This window comes from Podarcis pityusensis, assembly GCF_964106645.2.
Source record: "Podarcis pityusensis genome assembly, chromosome: Z".
Lineage (NCBI taxonomy): Eukaryota > Metazoa > Chordata > Lepidosauria > Squamata > Lacertidae > Podarcis > Podarcis pityusensis.
Window position 1 is genome coordinate 10865351 of NC_138044.1, and position 18288 is coordinate 10883638.

Genomic DNA, 18288 nt, shown 5'->3' on the forward strand with positions numbered 1-18288 from the left:
ACATTATATAACTACAAAGTAGCTGTGGAAATAGACCCCCCAGGCAGTTGGAAGAAAGGAGCCCATGAGCACCTTGGCTTTGTCTATGCTCTAGAACCCTCCACATATAGGTGGAAATGCTAGACTGCAGATTTTTTTAAAAAAGTATTAATATATCTATGCAACTTGGCTGGTCAATAGAATTTTCTTCTACAAAAGAGATGCGTGGAATAGAAAGGCCCACTAAATGGAACAAAGAAAGCATTTCTTTCTTTTCTCTGCAGAGATTTCAGCCAGAAGAGACAGGCTTGGAGGAAGTTTCCAGTATATTTCCTGTAACGGAGTAATATTATACAAGGATGAATCTTACATTCTGCCAAGGATAAGAAGTAGCCCCTCCTGAGTCTAACGAATGCTCCTGTTTCAATAAAAAAGGCATGAAAAGACAGAATGTCGAGAGGCCTTTTTCCCCTTATAAGGCCTGAGCGTGCTTGCTATCTCTACAGGGCTTATGCATCCTTTTGGCACAGCACCAGAAATGAGGAGAAATTCAAATAGTATGTGGATTGAGTTATCTAAGAGGAAGAGATTCTGATGAATATTTAAAGAAATTCATACCTTCAGAATCAGTACAGAGACAGAAAAGAAACCCAGCGCAGGACACAGTCTGGATGCCATTCCAAGACCACCTGCAGAGAAAAACCTGCATTGCTGAGCCAACAAACATGGTCATGTAGGGTCTGTATTCCTCCAAAGAAATGTCTAGAGGGTTCAGCCTCATTCTGAGAACTTTGTCAAACTCTGATTCCGCCCCCCTCTTTCCTCTTTATTTTGATTCCTGCTACTCAGTCTTTCTAAGGTGTACTGTAATACATTTGTAGCTAAAAACAGCACAGCTACTTAGAAAATGGACATTCAGATCAAATGGAAGAGCAAAGGTTGGCCTGTACCAAAATGTATGTAAATACTGCTCACTGTTGCTAGAAAGGCCTCTGTGGAGATTAGAAGCTGTTTTAAGAAAAAAACATTTTTAAATTACTCATGTTTTGTCCCACTTCCAAGTATTATGTCATGCCCCTAAATATTTAGAGGAACCCTTTGTTTTGTTCTGTCCCACACATAATATTCAAGCTAATGGAAACCTACTGTATATATAATCTTAACATCATCGCATGAATGTGAATCGCTGTCCAAGAACTAAATTAGGCAATGTGGTTAAATTTCTGGCATCCCATCTATGAACCACAACACAGGCACACACACACACACACACACACACACACACACACACCAATTGCAATTACTCACTTTTCACTAGTGTTACGGAGAATGCTCCCTATACCTTCAAACAAACACCACAGGAAAACAGAAAGGTAACAAAAAATCTCTCGCATGTAGACCCCACTAATATGTCTGGGAGCTGGAAAGAGCACATATTCTTGCAAACAGAGCTCCCATTTATTTCAATGGAGATTGAATGGAAGGTATTACCAGAAGCGTGTGTTCAAGTACTCATACTTTTTGAGGCTGTTTTTTTTAAAGCTTGTTTTATTTATAATGCTAAGATATAAACCTTTTATTTATCATTTATGCATTTAAAGTATTTATAAAACCAAGAAATGCAAACAAAACAAATCTTTGGGAAACTGTGCCTAGGTACACATTAGCAGCTTAAAATGGAGTGAGGCTGTTTTCCCCAATGCATTTTAAGTTGCATTGGCACATTGTTGCACAAACCAGAGATGGAGCAGGAATATCTTTATCTGTTGTGCATTACTTGCTTTGTTTCCCCATTCCTGCAACCTTCCCAACTCCTATTTGTGAAGCCATCATCTGTCCATGCACTATTATCTAAACATGTGCAATGGCAGTCTCATATGTACACAACTCAGCTTAATTGTGAAGTAAGTGTGGCTTATGTTAACAAATCAGATGGAAACTGGTTTGAGGGAAAACACAGCAAACAGCAGTATTTCTCAAGAAACGACAAGCTAGATATAGATTCTGGTTAATGTCATGTTTACACAGATTCAAATACCAGCGGAGGGGGTGCATTAAAGCCAGAGTAAATGGTAATGCAGCCTACAGCCTATGTGTTGGATACAATGCATAAGGCAGAATAGTTAAACTAAGAAAATATTAAAGAGGAGGTAAGGAGGAGAACAAAATGTATCTCTTTAATACCATGATAGTAAATACATAAGAGAGTGTGTGTCTATGAGCTCAGTGTGTGTACAATTTCCAGTGTTGTAGCGCATTATTCTTGCTTGCAGATTAATTCTATATTTGCTAATGGCTGTTAATAATGTATTGTAGGGAGTTTATTAGCCCACTGGGGATTCCAGAGTCTTCTCATTCTTAACACTGTGTGCCATTTAGTCATGAATACCTGTCAAACTCAAACTGATTTCAACATGTAAATGTTTGCAGACTATATTTTTAGAGTGTAAAACCACAAACTCCTTTCCCTAGGAACCTAGAGGCAAGAAGAGCTTATACACACATTCATACACGTACATCCTGCCACAAGTAAGCTGTACAAAATTTCACCCCATCTTTTTTTAAAAATAGAAGTGATAAGCTGTATTGAAAACATTTTGCAGACAAAGCTTTTTCATCTGGAAGACAGCATGATACATTAAACAGAATTCTGATACAAAAACATCATTACTCCTATGCCTGTGTTCAATTTGATCCAAAAACTAAACCTGTTGATAAGATAAACAAGGTTTTCAGCAGCAAAAAGGCCAGCACTGATTTGATTTTTATAGCTGCTGTCCAACATGATGAAATGGGGAGAGATTCTGCAGCATGTTTCTCCCAGCAGAAATCTACTCCATGGTATTTTGTGCAGACCTGGTGTGGATTCCAGAAGAAGAGAGGTGGAAGACACAGGAGTGGCAAATGCATTTTTATCTCTAAGACTGAGCTCTGGAAACACCAGTTCTACAAGTTTTCAGAGTGGCTCATGATTGGATGGGTAAATGCTGGCTTTAGAATGTACATATTGGTTAGTACCTGTGATGTCACTGACATACCACTCTCCTGTGATCCATAGATAATTTTTCAGTTTTAAAAATTAAATGTGCACCGCTTTTAAAATAAGCTTGTGTACTGCTTAAAAACAAACAAACAGCCTGCCTGATGCATATGGTAGGAGGTGAGATTGTGGGATGAAATGGGCGCTCATCTGGCTCATTGCTATGTATGTCAGAATAGTTTATGAGTCACATCAGAAAGTAAAAACCTACTATAAGCAGAAGCAGCACTTGTGATAAGGAGAATTTACAGAGCCGCCCTCCCAACACCAACACTGAAAAATTACAATAACAAAATTTAGCAGAGGTGTCAACCAAGAGATTTGTCTGCTATGCCAGCTTAACTGCAGTATACTGCTCTTTCTTGATTGAATCCATTAATTTTTCCATTCAAACAATATCATGGGATCTGAATATGTTTCTAGTGTTCAACCCAAACATTTTTTTTTAGTAGAAATTAAGAAATTAATTTTCAGACTTTGGGGCTATTGGTGATGTTATCCTGAACTATGTGAAGAAGCAATAATAAAGGATGAAACCCTAAGGTGTGCCCTAAAATTTGTGAGATTATGTCTAATATTTGCTGGGGCACATGGCCTAATCACTTCCACAAACAAGGGAACTGCAATTAAGCTTGGCTTCCTGCGATACCTGACTCTGGGATCCTAGTTTGTTGCTTCCTAACAAGTCAGGTTCATAAACAGTAAACCATAGTTTAGGCTGGCTAGTAATCCTGGGATTGTGTATTTAGACATCATAGGAAGTTACATTTATTTGTTGTTTCCTGATTTGTTTCTCTTATTTTCTCTAGGAGAGGAGCAAAGCACACCTGATTAGGCAGCATGCCCTACTATGCTACTTGTTCAACATAAACCATGATATGTCAGAAAACTTGGCTTATCCTAACATGTGACTGCAGACGGTGTCATGCCTTCCTTCTGGATTATGGAGGTACTGCTACCTTTGTGACGTTTGTTGTCTCACATCTCCAACTATCAGGCAACAGTCACAAGGCAATTCTTATATTTTTATTCTGCTTTGCACTATGAATTTTAGAAGATGATGATTACAATTTTATCCTGCCTTTTCCTGAAGGAGCACATCCACCATATGATGAACCATCTACTCTACTTAAATTTCTAATAAGATATAATTGCACAGAATTCAGAAGTGGTCTTCTGAATTTATTCTGTGGGCCTCATTCATGAATTCTTCAATTTAAGTGCATGGGGCTGTAATGCAATAAAACAACAAGTAGGCCTATCTGGTTTTTATTTTAAATTTTCACAAAACGGTCTCATTTTGGAAATGAGGTTAGATCTCATAGACAAGTTCCATCTGGGGTTTCACTCAAACCCCTGACAATATCATTACTGTTTAAATATCATTTTTTAAAACAACAACAACAAAAATCTAAGTATATCCCTGCCAGGAGCACCTTTTAAAAAACGCTTTTATTCAAGTCTGAGGCTAGGCCATCTTTTCCATGAACTCAACTGGGCCAAAGGAAAGGATGCTACGTACTTGTAGTTGTCGTCTTCCACAAACTTTTGAAGCTCTTCAATGTACCGGACAGACTTTAAGTATTTTTGCACATGGGGTAACGTTATAAGGTGATCTGCATTTTTTAAAAAAAGCACATATAAATCCCATAACTGTCAAGAACAAAAGCAGTTTCAACCACATGCTTCAAACTTTTATTTCCTTGAACTGTCTATGCTGAAATATAACACCAAGCTTTCCCACCAAGGACAGATAGATAGGCTAGTGAAACGGAAATTTCCTCACCATGAATTTCTCATCTCCAAAATTGCCAGAGAGCATTAGACATCTTTAGAATGAAAGATGAGTGCAAGGTGGCACAAAACTCAACCCTCTTCTGACTAGAGATATACTCTATACTTGGTGCCAAACCCTTCCCTGCCAAGTTCACTGCAGTCTGATTCTCCACACTGGACTCCTTATGTTCCCTGCCTGTCCTGTGGAGAGGGAAGCCTGTCAGAATCAAAAAGTAGCATGGCAATCATCTGCAATGTGGGAGAGACTGAAACTTCCTCCATCTCTGTCACAAAAGGGATGGATCAAGAGTTTGAGAACAGCATCATGGACCCAAAACTTGATGGAAGCTGTGAAGATATCTCGACAAACTGTCATATCCCGCCTGCCAGCTTTTAAAGGCGAGATATGGCATGCTTGCTCATGAGACTCTTTCTCCCTATGAGAATGATGTTCTTGGAGGCACGCATTCCTCCAAGGGGCATGGATCTGTTACCAATCGCAGAGGGGGCACCAAGTTCTTGGCAACAGGACAGAGGTCAGCCCCTCTATTATTATTTATTGAATTTATATACCGCTCTATACCCGAAGGTCTCAGGGCAGTTCATCTAGGTCAGGGATGGCCAACAGGTAGATCGTGATCTACTGGTAGATCACGGGGTGCCTGTGGTAGATCACAGTAGATCGTGGGACCACTCCCATCCCCCTTCAAAAAAAATCTGAACAACTTTGGTCAATCCAGTGGGTAGATCACTGCCAGTTTTTTTAATTGTGGGAATAGACTGCAGTCTCTTGGAAGTTGGACAAGTCTGTAGTTGTTCAGTCTCCCCTCCTGGCTGGTTGACCCATTGTTGGGAACTGCCTTGCATTTCCTGGCTTTTAAACACAAAGGGGAAGAGACTCCACCCTCCCTCTTGGCTGTTCCCTGCTCATGCATCCTTCACACTCTCCTCCTCTTCTTCCTCATCTGACAGCAACCACTACTCCTGCCCTGAGCCAGTCAGGATCAAGTGGATCATGACAAAGCCTAAACTACTTATGGCAGGGCTCCTAGTTGCTGTAACAAGATTCAACAGTTCAGCTCCTTACATTGGGAGATCTGAGTGGCTCCTCCCACTGGAGATGCATTCGAGACTGGCCCTACCTACAAGTTCCATTAGAGGTGCCACCTCAAAGAAGTCTAATGCCCTCTGGAGCCTCAGAAAAATCTGATTTCATTGGGCAGAGAATGTAAGTACTGTACTGAGATCAAATCTTCTCTCATTAGGTATGAACACAATAGCTTTTATGGAAATCTGTAGTAGAAAATGACAATTGGTAGAAAATCACATTTTTTCAGTCTCCCCTCCAGATCTCTCATGAATGGATGAAATAAATGGTATATAAATACTGTAAATAATAGAATATAAATAATATTCATAAGGGAAATGGAGGGAGTTTATAACACAAAGAGGCACAGCTAGAAAAGACTGAGGACAGGTTGCAAGGGAAACTGCAGCTATAGAACAAGTCTACATGACATTATTTATTATGAGAATTCAAAAGCCATGCCACAAATTCTGGCAGAAAAAAGCAAAGATTTTCTAGAAATCAGAGTAGGCCACAATCTCATAGGAAGCACTGAACCTCTCAAGTGGAATTTGGCCATAACGAAAATGTAATGCAATTTATGTAAAGTTTGACTGTAATAAAAAGGTAAAGATGGGGTGTATATATTCATGTCTGCAGACCTAAGCTGGGCCAGAACAACAATCACTTTATCTAATTTCCTAATTTGGCAGAAGCTAAGTGGTTCAGTAGCACAAAGCTTCCTGATCTACATTATCCCTTAAGGCCCCTCTTTGTATGAGGCAGACATCTGGTGCTAATTTACTATATTAAAGAAATATTGGTGAAGAGGAAAATTACCAACCATAGCTACAGGAGACTTGCAAATCAGCAATTATTCGGAGGATATTGTTCATTTGATTGGATCGTTGTTCGTTCTCCATGATGCTGCCTGAAGCAGGATATGCTGAATCAATGTAGATTAAATCCAACAAATAAATCCCTGAAATTAAAGAAGGAAGGTTAAATCAGGTGCTTTATAAAGTTACAGGGAAACTTGGTTGCAATAAACAAAAAATCAAGGAACCCCTGGCTATGCACTTGAATAATCTTATTAAAAAACAAATGAGAGCTGAATAATTATAAAGAAAAGGCCCGCAGAGTTTTCATCCTACTCGGCACAGAGAACCTTCTTCCCTTATTCAGTCACTGATATCTCAGCATGTTCAGGATTGCACACTACTATTGGCCAAATTTTCTACCACACTGCACCAGTATATTTTCTTAAGTGTTATTTGTTCCAAGGACTGGTATTTAACAAGAAAAGAGAAATATCGTAGATGCTAAGTTTGTAGTACAAAGTGCATACAAAATGCAAGGAATTTAACCATGGAATTAGGACTGGCATCAAGCTTGCACATCTGTACCAAGACTAATGTTGATGAATGCTAACCAGGCTAAGCTTTTCAGTAGTTTGGAGCTGTGCATTGCTAATATTAACCATGCTCACGACAAACCCTGCTAACATAAACTATGGCCTATGCCAGGATATATGTAACCACACATCTTGGCTAATGTTGACAAAGAAAGTTGAGGGGAATTGATAGAGGGGAAAGAAGAGGAATAGAACAGCTCACAGCCAGGTGCCAATAACTTCACCGTGGTCAAGAGGTGGTCTGAATTATGGCCCAGAGGGAACTGAGAGAAAAAAGAACTGTAAGGGAAAACAAGCTTATCTACTCTCGCATTCCTCTTGTAATATCATTTCTCAACTTAATTCAATTTCAAACCTTCATTTTAAAAGTGAATTAATAGTGATGATGGGAATTGCATACTTCACCTAAACAATGTCCTATCACCACCCCCCAAAAGCAAATCCACATTGAATTCTGCTTCCCTTTTCACAACCAAAATGTTTTTCAGTCCTGTCATCACAATTTGATTCTTGGCATCATTTCAGAGCAATCTTATTGTTTGCAGATCTTGCTTGGTGTAAAATGCAGCAAGTAATCATGCTGAGGTTGCATGTTTTCTGTTCTGGGCTAGAAGAGACATTTATTAAGTTTGTGACTCAACAGGAGAAGCCACAATTTAATGGGGAAAGCGTTAGTCATTTGTGGGTTCTTGCTCAAAAATGAACGACAAGCATGTTATTATTTTTGCAAGATATATCCAAGAGTCACCATCACTTTAAACAGATGACAGAGAATTATGCCTACCTGTGAGAACTTGCAAAGGATAAATGAAACATAGTAAGGGCAGGCCGAAAGAAAGCATGGTTGACTTGTACTTAGGGAGTCTTCCAGGAAGTTGAATATAGGAATACAAATAAGGGTTGCATCTTGTTTGGGTAATTCAGGTCAAAATAGTCATTAAATTAGATCCAACTAAGTCCTACTCTGAATAGACCCATTGAGTTTAAAGGGTCTAAGGTTAGCCATGCCCATTAATTTCAGTGGGTCTACTCTGACCAGAGCTAGCATTAGATACAACTTATTGGTGGTCTTCAACTTTTGGGCACTTCTGAACGTTCCATCTGTGCATGCATTGCAGCTCCCCTCTCCTCCCCCTGCAGGCTATTCTCCTAACCTGCCCTGAGCCAATCTGGGGGCAAAGGGAGGTTGCAGAGGAAACAGAGCGGGAAAGCCCCACTGCACAAGCAGTCCTTGTGCAAGTCTTCCATTGGTGAGGCGTGTTAGATGAATCCTGCCCATAATATTTTCCCCATAGTCTTTGATATTGCATGAATTATGTATAATTATTGATTTCATTTTAAATTGTGTTCTACTATTTTTAACTAAACTTATTTTGAACATTTTTGTGAATGAAGTGTTTCCAGTATTTCTATTGCTGATAGCAACAAATACCAAGAAACATTATATTTGGCTATTTGGTAAAATTATAGCTGCTGAGAACAATCCAACCCCATAACCCTAGTCAGGGAAAAAGTGAGCCTTAGTGAATCTTGCTAGTGACCACTGTCACTGAGGGAATAAAGGTACAGCTATTAAAAAGCATGGTCTTAAGAGATCGTCACTGAAGTTGCTGCTCTCTCGCGCTCTCTCGGGGGGGGGGGGGGAGTGCAGCATAAGTTAGTTTTGCCTTTGTGTGAATGCTAAGGACGTCTATGGACTTGCAATTGTACTAAAATCATATGAAGCTACCTTGTAGCAAGTCAGACCACTGGGACTCACTAGCCCGGTACCGTCTACTCTGAATGGCAGTGGCTCTCCATACTCTGAGACAAAGATCCTTTTAAGTGGAAATGATAGGGACCTTATAGCTGCTCTGCTAGTGGGTTATGGCTACCCACTCATCTTGACACTTTAGATATTTGGGGATTGTTGAGATGTCTGCATGCACCAAATACGTGAACAGGATGAGGATCAAGAGAAGAATGTAGTTATGTTACACCTATGTTTTCTGTATGGTTCGAAACAAATGGTATATTTAAGATGAAACAAGAAACTATTGAGTGATGTTTCTAGAGTAGCATATACTCTATAAAGGAGAATAAACAATAAATGCTTTGTGTTTGCCAGAGCCATCATTTTTAACTTCATCCCCCTAAGTTTGTGATGCATACAACATCTAAGGAGTTCTGTTAGAAGAGGAATAAAACCTTAATTCGTGAGTTTCTGGTGAAACTGTACTAGTGTTCACTGGTTCTTGGTGATACAAAATAGAATTCAAAAGCCATGCCACTAATTTTGTTTGTTCAGGGGAACTCTGAACTTGGCAGGATCCTCTGCCAAATCACCTTCAATCTAAAAGATATTTCAAAATTAGTTCCTGATATTAGATTGTGTGTGTGTGTGCGCGCGCGCGTGCAATTCAAAGAAAAGTGAAAAGAATTCCACTTCTATCTATGCAAATCCCTGGCTATGCCTACCTTTCTGAATGTCAACCATACTGCTTGGTACATAAGGGAACCTCCCTCATGCTGGTGTTCTGGACTACAGCTCCTGTCATCAATGACCATTGGCTGCGGTGGCTGAGACTGAAGTGTGCGTAGTTCAAGATGTCTGGAGGGCTCACAGCTGGGGGAGGATGCTAGAGGACTGTGAAGATGGGGGAGTTGCATTCATGGTTTGGAGTGGGAACCCAATGAATTTTTTTTTTTTTTTTTTTGCTTTCACATGGACTTGCTACATTTACAACGGTTCACAGGCACAGAAGTACTGGAAAATCGGTTTCAACATAATAGGGTATCTTCAAAAATAAATTAAAAGATGAATTCTAATAAAACCTTAATGAGCAAAAGTATTAGAAAGAAAGGATGTTCAAGTTACCTACTAGATGCCCTAGGCCAGCCTGACTCATTTATTGGTTTTCCATTACCATAGGCAGCTAATATTATTCTGAAAAGTGCCTTTGCAGAAACACAGGAAACTAGTGGGGCAAGGACTCTTGGTGGCTTCTGCCTTATAAAAGCAGCACTAAGCCCAATCCTTCCCAAATTGTCCAGGAAAATGTTCCATGTAGTTTCCTCTCCTTTCCCCACACCTCCTCTTTGTGTTTGTCCAAAGAAAAACCTCTACGAGTGGAAAGTGGCATGCAGGAAACCATGTAATATAATCTAAAACTGAAGCTTGTTATTTCCACATTTCAAGCTTTGCCGCAAAGTTCTAACAATTCCATTACATCAGGGGTGGGAAACCTCAAGTCCAGAGCTGAATGTGGCCCTCCAAGCAACTCTATCTGGTCCCCAGGACTCCCCCTCAGGTCACTTACTGTCCCTGTTTCGTATCTTCCATGCATGTTTCTGCCTGCCTGGAATGTATCTTTGAATACTGATAATGCCTCTTCCTTCCCTGGCTGAGGGATAGAGAGAGATCTGTGATGGTATGTAGACACTAGACTACTGTACAAAGGTAAAATGTACACTAGTTGCTCCAACATCATTTACTTCTGAACCACTTGTGACTGGCATGTGGCCTCTGGAAGGTTGCCCAGAGTGAAATGCAGCCCATAGGCTGGAAAAGTTTTCTCATCGCTGCCCTACAATATGTTATTTTGCCTATTTTATTGAGAACCTCACAGCTTAAAACACTACTTTTAATTTGGGAGTGTGGTATTATTTATTAAATAGTTACAGACTTTGACATTTGTACTGCAAAACCATGTTGTAAAACATTGTTATAAGGTCTTGGGTAATATAACATCTTCATGTTGTCTTCTCCATGCAGTTTGTTGAGATTGTGCCATTCTCTGAAATGGAACTGATTTTTTTTTACTACGTAGCTTCATAATTATTATAGTTTCCTGCTAGCTCAAGTTAAAACATTTCTATATAACTCCCTTGTGCTTTCAAGCTCAATTGCTCCTTATGGAACATAATACACTGACAACTGTATATGTGAATGAGCAGCATCTGCAAGTGGGCAGTATGCACACAGAGGCAGCTGTTGTCAAATGAAACGTTTCGAAAACCCAAACTCTCAATGGATGGAATGACACTACAGCTGCTGAGAAGTCCAACCCCATGGTATTCATACTAGGAAACCTTAGGCACCTTCACAAAACCTTGTTTTGTGGATGGTAATCACTGCTTGTTTTGAGATGCTAACTCTTGAGCCTTCTCAGCTATGGCACCTGGTCTTCAGAATTCCATCTCCTGGCTGCTTTTTAAAAGTTTGTAACAACATTCCTTGTTCTTAAGCTTTTAATCTCTGCACTTACTGATATGACTATGTCTGTTCCTGAATAGTAGGGAACCCTACTGAAAGGGGTTGGTTCATGGGCGTAACCAGGATTTTTTTGGCGGGGGGGCACAGAAAGTTGTTGAGGTAAAATTCCCCCCAAAATCCCATTGCAGGGGTCAGGCTTCGGGGGGGGGGGACGACAACTGCCCCCCTCCTCTCCTTGGCTATGTCCATGTGGTACTGATAGAAAAGGAGAAAATATCAGAAAATTGGGAAATCCACTCACAGAAAGTGGCTTCATCTCTTTGTTTTTTGAGAGAGAATGCAGTTATGATTAAATACTTTTTTGTGTTTTCTTGCCCTGCCTTGGAAAAGAACACACTAAGATTTCAGAAATGAATTGTGCTTGCTCCTAAAGCTACACTTGTGGGGTTTTAAAACATCAAACTATCATGATAAATTCCAAAGACTAAAATAACAGGAACAGCAGCTGTGAGAGTCAAATGTAAATTCCGTCCCCCTCAGAGCAGCGGCGGCAAGCCATCACAAAATACTGAATAGGGCACATCTCAAGCAAAAAACCTCCAGGCCTGGACAATATAGGGAAGCTTTGAAAGGATCATTGATAATAATTAACATGTTATTATAACTTAATGCAATAACACATGTAGAAAATAAAAGCACACCACATTTTGGGGGTGAATAGTTTATGTCAATGTAATCTGCTTATAATCGAACCAAATATAACCCAATATTTTGAATTTTCAAATTTTTTTAAAAAATCATTTTCCCGTCTGGGAAACTGAAATTCATTCCTGCAGATGAATTTTTCTCATCAAAGTTTTCAACTTTTCAGCAAAGTTTTGGGAATGCGACCTACAATCCTAAATGATTTAATTTCACAAGAAGTAATGGGAACCGAAGGAAAGTAAATATTTGAAAAATATATAACATACCATTTACTCAAAATACTTCTTGGAAATATATTCCCTTCTTTCATGTGAGTCACATTCAACATTCTCCCCACAAGCATGCTTAGAATTGCAACTTTAGGGTAAATTAACACAACCAAATAATTCAGATGGGTTTGTTTTTCTGTGTTCAACATGTGTATTTGATCATTGTAAAAATCCAATGTGAGTTAGAATCCTATCAGTCTGGATTCTGGAGCACTTCTTTTTCCCCTGGGAAGGTCCTCCTGCATAAATGGGCTTTTACTGGCTCTTTTCTCTTGTCCTCCAACAAACCAGAATATCTGTCCTCTTCAACCATATAGAACCATATAGGTAAGCAAACTTTTTCAGCAGGGGGGGCTGGTCCACTGTCCCTCAGACCTTGTGGGGGGCCGGACTATATTTTGAAAAAGAAAGAAAGAACTAATTCCTATGCCCCACAAATAACCCAGAGATGCATTTTAAATAAAAGCACACATTCTACTCATGTAAAAATATGCTGATTCCCGGACCATCCGCGGGACAGATTGAGAAGGCGATTGGACCGCATCTGGCCCCCAGGCCTTAGTTTGCCTACCCATGATATAGAAGATGGAAGGCACATCTAACTGGGCACCTTTATTGAAGAAGAGTTGATGCTTGCATTCTAGGTGTCACAGTAACCCTAGTGACACAGTGTGAAGTGATACTCTGTCTACATACTAATACTAGAATAATCCCAAGAAAAGCAAGTGGTGAGTCAGGGAGCAGCCACATCTTTTCATCTAGGATGGAAGCATGTTTTAAAACACAAATCCACAGGTCCATGTAACAAATCATACAGGTTGTTTAAACATGCTTAGTCTAGTCCTTTTGGATAGTGGGGTTCAAGATACTCTCTAGCAGCTATTTCATTTTTGGCTGAAAAGGTGTTTTCTGCTGAGAAAATTATTTCTGAAAGCCATTCTTAATTTGTTTTTTCTTCTCCTCCCAGCATGCAGCACACCTGAGGAAACAGTGGCCTTTTTGCAATTTCTGTGAACTTTTAACTGTCCTTCTTCCAGCTGAATGGACATTCATTTTCTTAACTCAACCTAGTGTGTGACGTGGATTAATTTAAGCATGATACTTTGTTCTGTATTTTGCACTGTTGTAGTTTAAGTGATCAAAAGCTGCAAGACAGAGCATGGGAATACTGAAATTGCTGCTTTCCCTGGTTGGAGGCAGACAGTAACTCTGACATTAAAAAGACCACTTCATGTCACCAAGTGCCAAGTCATGGATGAAAACTGCATGTGCCTGTTGCATTTTCCCTTCTGGCATGAAGAACTGCATTTTCTGCAATTTGTCAAATGAACTTGATTTCACTGATTTTATATTTGTGGATATACCACTTCTTTCAACATTTCAATGCTGATTCTTCAGGGAAACTTAAAAAAAAATCTTTCAGAATCCAGGAACTGGTTTTTTTATCTGGCAATTTGGCACTTGTTCCCACAAATTCGATGTATTTTAGCATTTTCAGACAACCCCTTAATATGTAGCCCAATTCAGATAAATGATGGAAGACCATGTAACTTGTACCAGCTTGCAGAACTTCCTTAATGTGTGGTGGGGGGTCAAAAGAATACACAGCAGCTCTCACAGCCAATGATTTCTTGTAGCTGGAGGTGCTGGAGCCCAATACAATAAGCTGCTCTTTCTCCTTCTTTTGAAACTTTTCTCAATAGGTAATAAAAAATATATTCCTATGTTGCTGGTTCCCATTCCTGCCTGAGCTGTTACAGGTTTGCTCAACAATTTCACCACTTTCATAATGCCTGTGCAACCTGCATAGAAGCTTGCCTGTTAGTTGATGCTTTTACATATTGGAAATAACTCACTGTTTGCTTTCAAAGGCAACATCACTACTTAGATGCTCTTCAGGACAACGTGCTCTTTAGAACCTGTATCGTCACCAAATGTGCCCTAATACTGCATGACTTCATAAGAAACCAATGTGTGTTCCCTTTCACTACATTTTTGTTCTGTTAGTACAACAACTGCAATAAATGGATAGTTAAAACAATTCTGATATATGAAGCAATTATGTCCGTCTTTAAGAATAAAAATTATTTCACATGCTCTGTTTTATTCCTGACAAATAACAGCTAAGCTACATATTACAATAAATTTATGAGTTCTACACCATTCATGGTTCCTTTTGGGGGGGAAATATTTGGGGACACTGAAACTTGACAAAAGGATATGGAAATGAGGAAAAAGAGAACAGAATGATGGTGGTGGAATTGGATGTGGTGGAAGTTTTTGAACATTCACTACAATTAAGTGTGACCAGAACAGGCAGGCTAAAATTGGTAACTTTGGAACACTGGGTAGAAAAAGAATGTATTAAGTATTTCAGAGCACCTTAAATACTCCCATGAGGGTGAGACTGCAGCTGAACTAAGCAGGCAGATGCTTCATATGGTTTCTAGAGCTGCACTAAAGCTGTCATGGAAGTAAAAACATCCACCCCCACACCTGTAACTCTGGTGTGAAAGGAAATATAGCCAGCAGGAAATGTTACAGTGGCAACATCTTGTGTGGGTAGTCTTTCTCGTTGGCATGCAGACCTGGGAACACCTACCTAAAGAAGTCTGAGATGGTAAGCTCAATTTCCAAAAGCTTTAAATTATGTGTGGTTGGAAAAAACAAAAGACTTGTGAAACCATGCACTAACTGGTCATATTTTTTTGTAATTGTTGCCTTGCTGACCCAGAGTAAAATTTAACTGAATTCCTAGCTGGGACAATCATTTCTTTACAAATAAAAGTCAGTAATGAACCAAGGGGACACAACAGCAAGTGACTGTGGATAGAGAAAAATATCTTATTCCCAAACTGTTGCCCAAAAGTATGGAAATAGTTTGTACTTTCCAAAAAATTAGCAAATGTTTTCTCTAGTGTTTCTTCCCATTTCTGATATTCTGTTTCTGCTTTTTCTTCTGGTTAGATAAAAGTGTATGTGGTGGTATAGCAGCAAAATCTAGAAGTGTTATACTGTAGGTTAAACAATGGGGGAAGTATAAAACTTTACAGAATGAAAATACATTAATATAAAAACTCAGCTAGATACACAGCAAGTGAAGTAACTGTAAAATTAACATATGTCTGTCCCAAGAAAAAATTAACAAAGAGGTACATATTATCTGTCAAAATAAAGTCAAAGATAATAAATAAGCAGCTGAAGCTACATTGGAATGAGAAGATGGAAAATATAGAACACTAATCTAAATCAAACCGCCGCCCCCCATTCATATGTAAAAAGAATAGGGTGAAGAATAGTGTGATTCTATAGTTATCCAATTAATGATGATGATGATGATAATAATAATAATAATAATAATAATAATAATAATAATAATAATTACACACCCTTTACCCTAAGGACCCAGGGCAGGTTATAACATTAAAACATAATGTTAAAAACTGCTTAAAAAACTTGCAATAAGCATAGCTTTCTTGTTTCCTCCATCTGCTTGAGACTGTAGAAGCAGGTGTGTCTGTGAAGCACCTTTAAGACCACAACACACAGGTGGTAGCTTGCATTCAACAAGTTACAAGTGGTGCAGGCCCTGTTTCTTCCCATCAGATATCTAGTGCAATAATGAACAGCTAATGGTCAAAGGAACCACTGCCCCATTCTAGATTCAAAGTATGCCATGCAACATCTCCTGAATAATATATTTACTGCTACCAAGAAGTTTAAAAGCTGGGGTGCCTTTACCGTGTGCTAGTTCTGATGTGGGAAACCCAGGCTCAAATCCCTGCCTGCTGATGAGGTTTACTGGGTGTTCAAGTTGGCTTGCAGCACAACTTCTATCACATGACTGTTATGGGGTTGATATGGCTGTTCTTGCATTTGTACTTTCGACAACCAACTTTTTATTATGAACGCCATATTGTCTTACTTGTAGCCAGGGGTGCCAGCATGAATAAAAAATTGGGGAGACCCAGGAAAGTCTTGTCCTGCATAATCAATCACAAGACACAACACTTGCACACCATTTGAATGGCAATGCTTATCAGCTTGGGGAGAGGCAGCCCCCTCCAATATTTTAGGGGTGAGCAAAGGGACCTCAGCCCCTAGGAGTTGGCTCCTATGCTTGGAGCATCTTTCTCTGCCTTCCACAGCAGTGGAGTACACATTTAAATCAGGTTTCTACCCCTAATCCTTAAAATGTATTAAAGCCACTTAAATGAAGAAATGCCACATTTTATTTACAGACTTAGGGCTAGTCCACTGTTAGTCTTATTTAGAGCAGACACACTGAACTTAATGAACATGACTAATTTAGGTCCATTACTTTCAGTGAGTCTGCTCTGATTAACATACTTTATGGAGTACATTAAGTGCTTTATGGAGAACTGATGGTCTTTGTACAAGAAGGCTATCTTTCTTCCAATTCTTCCAGCTAGAATTCCTGTTCCAAGGGGATTTATGGAGCTAAGGATACTTATTTTGTGGAAAGAGAATGTCCTGAAATAAAGTACATTTCCTAACAGTCGTGCATTCCCTAGAAAGGACAGGATTGCCTGAAATGTCTCTTTTGCAACAGGCAGATCCAAGGATGCCAAAGAAAGCACTCCAAGGGTTAGTTTTCTAAACTCCTGGCTCCTAAACGTGCTACTGTGCGGAGAAGAGGACAGGGGTGGGGGGAGGCTCCATAAGATGAGAAGCTATCAGGATGCTTTCCAGAGAGTGAGCTCATGGGCAGCTGCTTCCATAGGCAAAAAATATTTTCCATCTACACAAACACTTTTCCATTGTTATTTAAGCCAGACTCTTAGGATATGTGGGCAGTATAGCAGCATTCATTAGTGTATCATGAACTCAGGCAAATAATCACCTGGGGGAAGCACCATGTTCTGACACCCTGCAATTCAATTAATCAACAGATAGGCATAGCATACATGAGGAGGAGGTAACTTGGCAGAAGGGAGTCTGTGGCTGCTAAATTGAATAACAAGGGAATTTGTGGGAAATGCAACTCTCAGCAGGAAGGGTACACCAGGACACTTACTTGCTGTTCTTCCTCCTCATACTTAAATAAGTTTGAGATGCCTGAGAAAGAAAAGAAATTCACTGACTCTGGCGATGCCCTACATCCCTCATCACAGAACAGTCAATGATCTGTAGGCTGTAGGGATCAGGAAAAGTATCCTGTTGAGGATCCAGAACGCATCACGCCATGTCACTGGAAACATGCCCATTGATTAATAGAGTTGAGAAGCAGACCAGCTGGCTTGAACATGCTCAAATAGCAGCTGCAGATATGTGAGCTTCTTTTTTGAAGGAAAGGAGGGAAGCAGCACAGTCCTGTTTCCACAAGATTCACCCCATTGCCTAAAAGGTGTCACCCTTCAATACCTTTATTGCTGTTAAGTTGTGGGTGAACATATCAGACGACACAGTGATTCTTCAAACAGCTCTTGTTTATTCACAGGCCAGGACAGAACTGAACAGCAAACAGCTCAGCCGGCCTGCTTTTATAGGCAGCCGGCTGTCAACATTGTAGCAACAACAACCCAGGGTTTCCCGCCTAAAGTAACTAACGTGGACCTGAGTGAAAACTACATACACGATACTCCTTTTGGCCAGGGTGAGAACTTCAATACATAACATTTACAGGATAACAGCGTTCAGGAATGTTAGCTTCAACTTAATGCCACAATGTGATGACACCCCCCAATTTTGTGCTTACCATCATGAGCAAAGAGTAAACATCAGGAGGGTCTTATGCCACACAGAACTGCCCCTTTGCTTTAAGTTCTGAATTTAGAACAAAAGTACTGTACTCCTGTTAACCTGAAAGTGGTGATACAGAGC

The 18288-nt window shown here is 39.7% G+C and overlaps 1 protein-coding gene and 1 long non-coding RNA gene across 11 annotated transcripts in view; one reads left to right on the forward strand and one right to left on the reverse strand.

The window, feature by feature from the left end:
* RALGPS1 (Ral GEF with PH domain and SH3 binding motif 1) overlaps nucleotides 1-18288 on the reverse strand; it is a 224589-nt gene that overhangs the window by 56031 nt on the left and 150270 nt on the right. For all 9 annotated transcript variants that reach the window (XM_080989607.1, XM_080989609.1, XM_080989605.1 and 6 more), the window contains exons 10-11: nucleotides 6706-6843; nucleotides 4542-4635 (exon numbers count right to left, since the gene is read on the reverse strand). In XM_080989607.1, the coding sequence (XP_080845733.1) occupies nucleotides 4542-4635; nucleotides 6706-6843 (232 nt within the window). The remainder of the gene's footprint in view (nucleotides 1-4541; nucleotides 4636-6705; nucleotides 6844-18288) is intronic.
* Nucleotides 1626-14485, forward strand: LOC308467937. 2 transcript variants are annotated; one of them, XR_013981383.1, is made up of 4 exons: nucleotides 1626-2508; nucleotides 3829-4030; nucleotides 5768-6023; nucleotides 13412-14485. It is a non-coding gene; the product is annotated as an uncharacterized lncRNA (long non-coding RNA). The 2 variants fall into 2 exon arrangements; XR_013981384.1 differs by having other exon boundaries at nucleotides 1626-2129.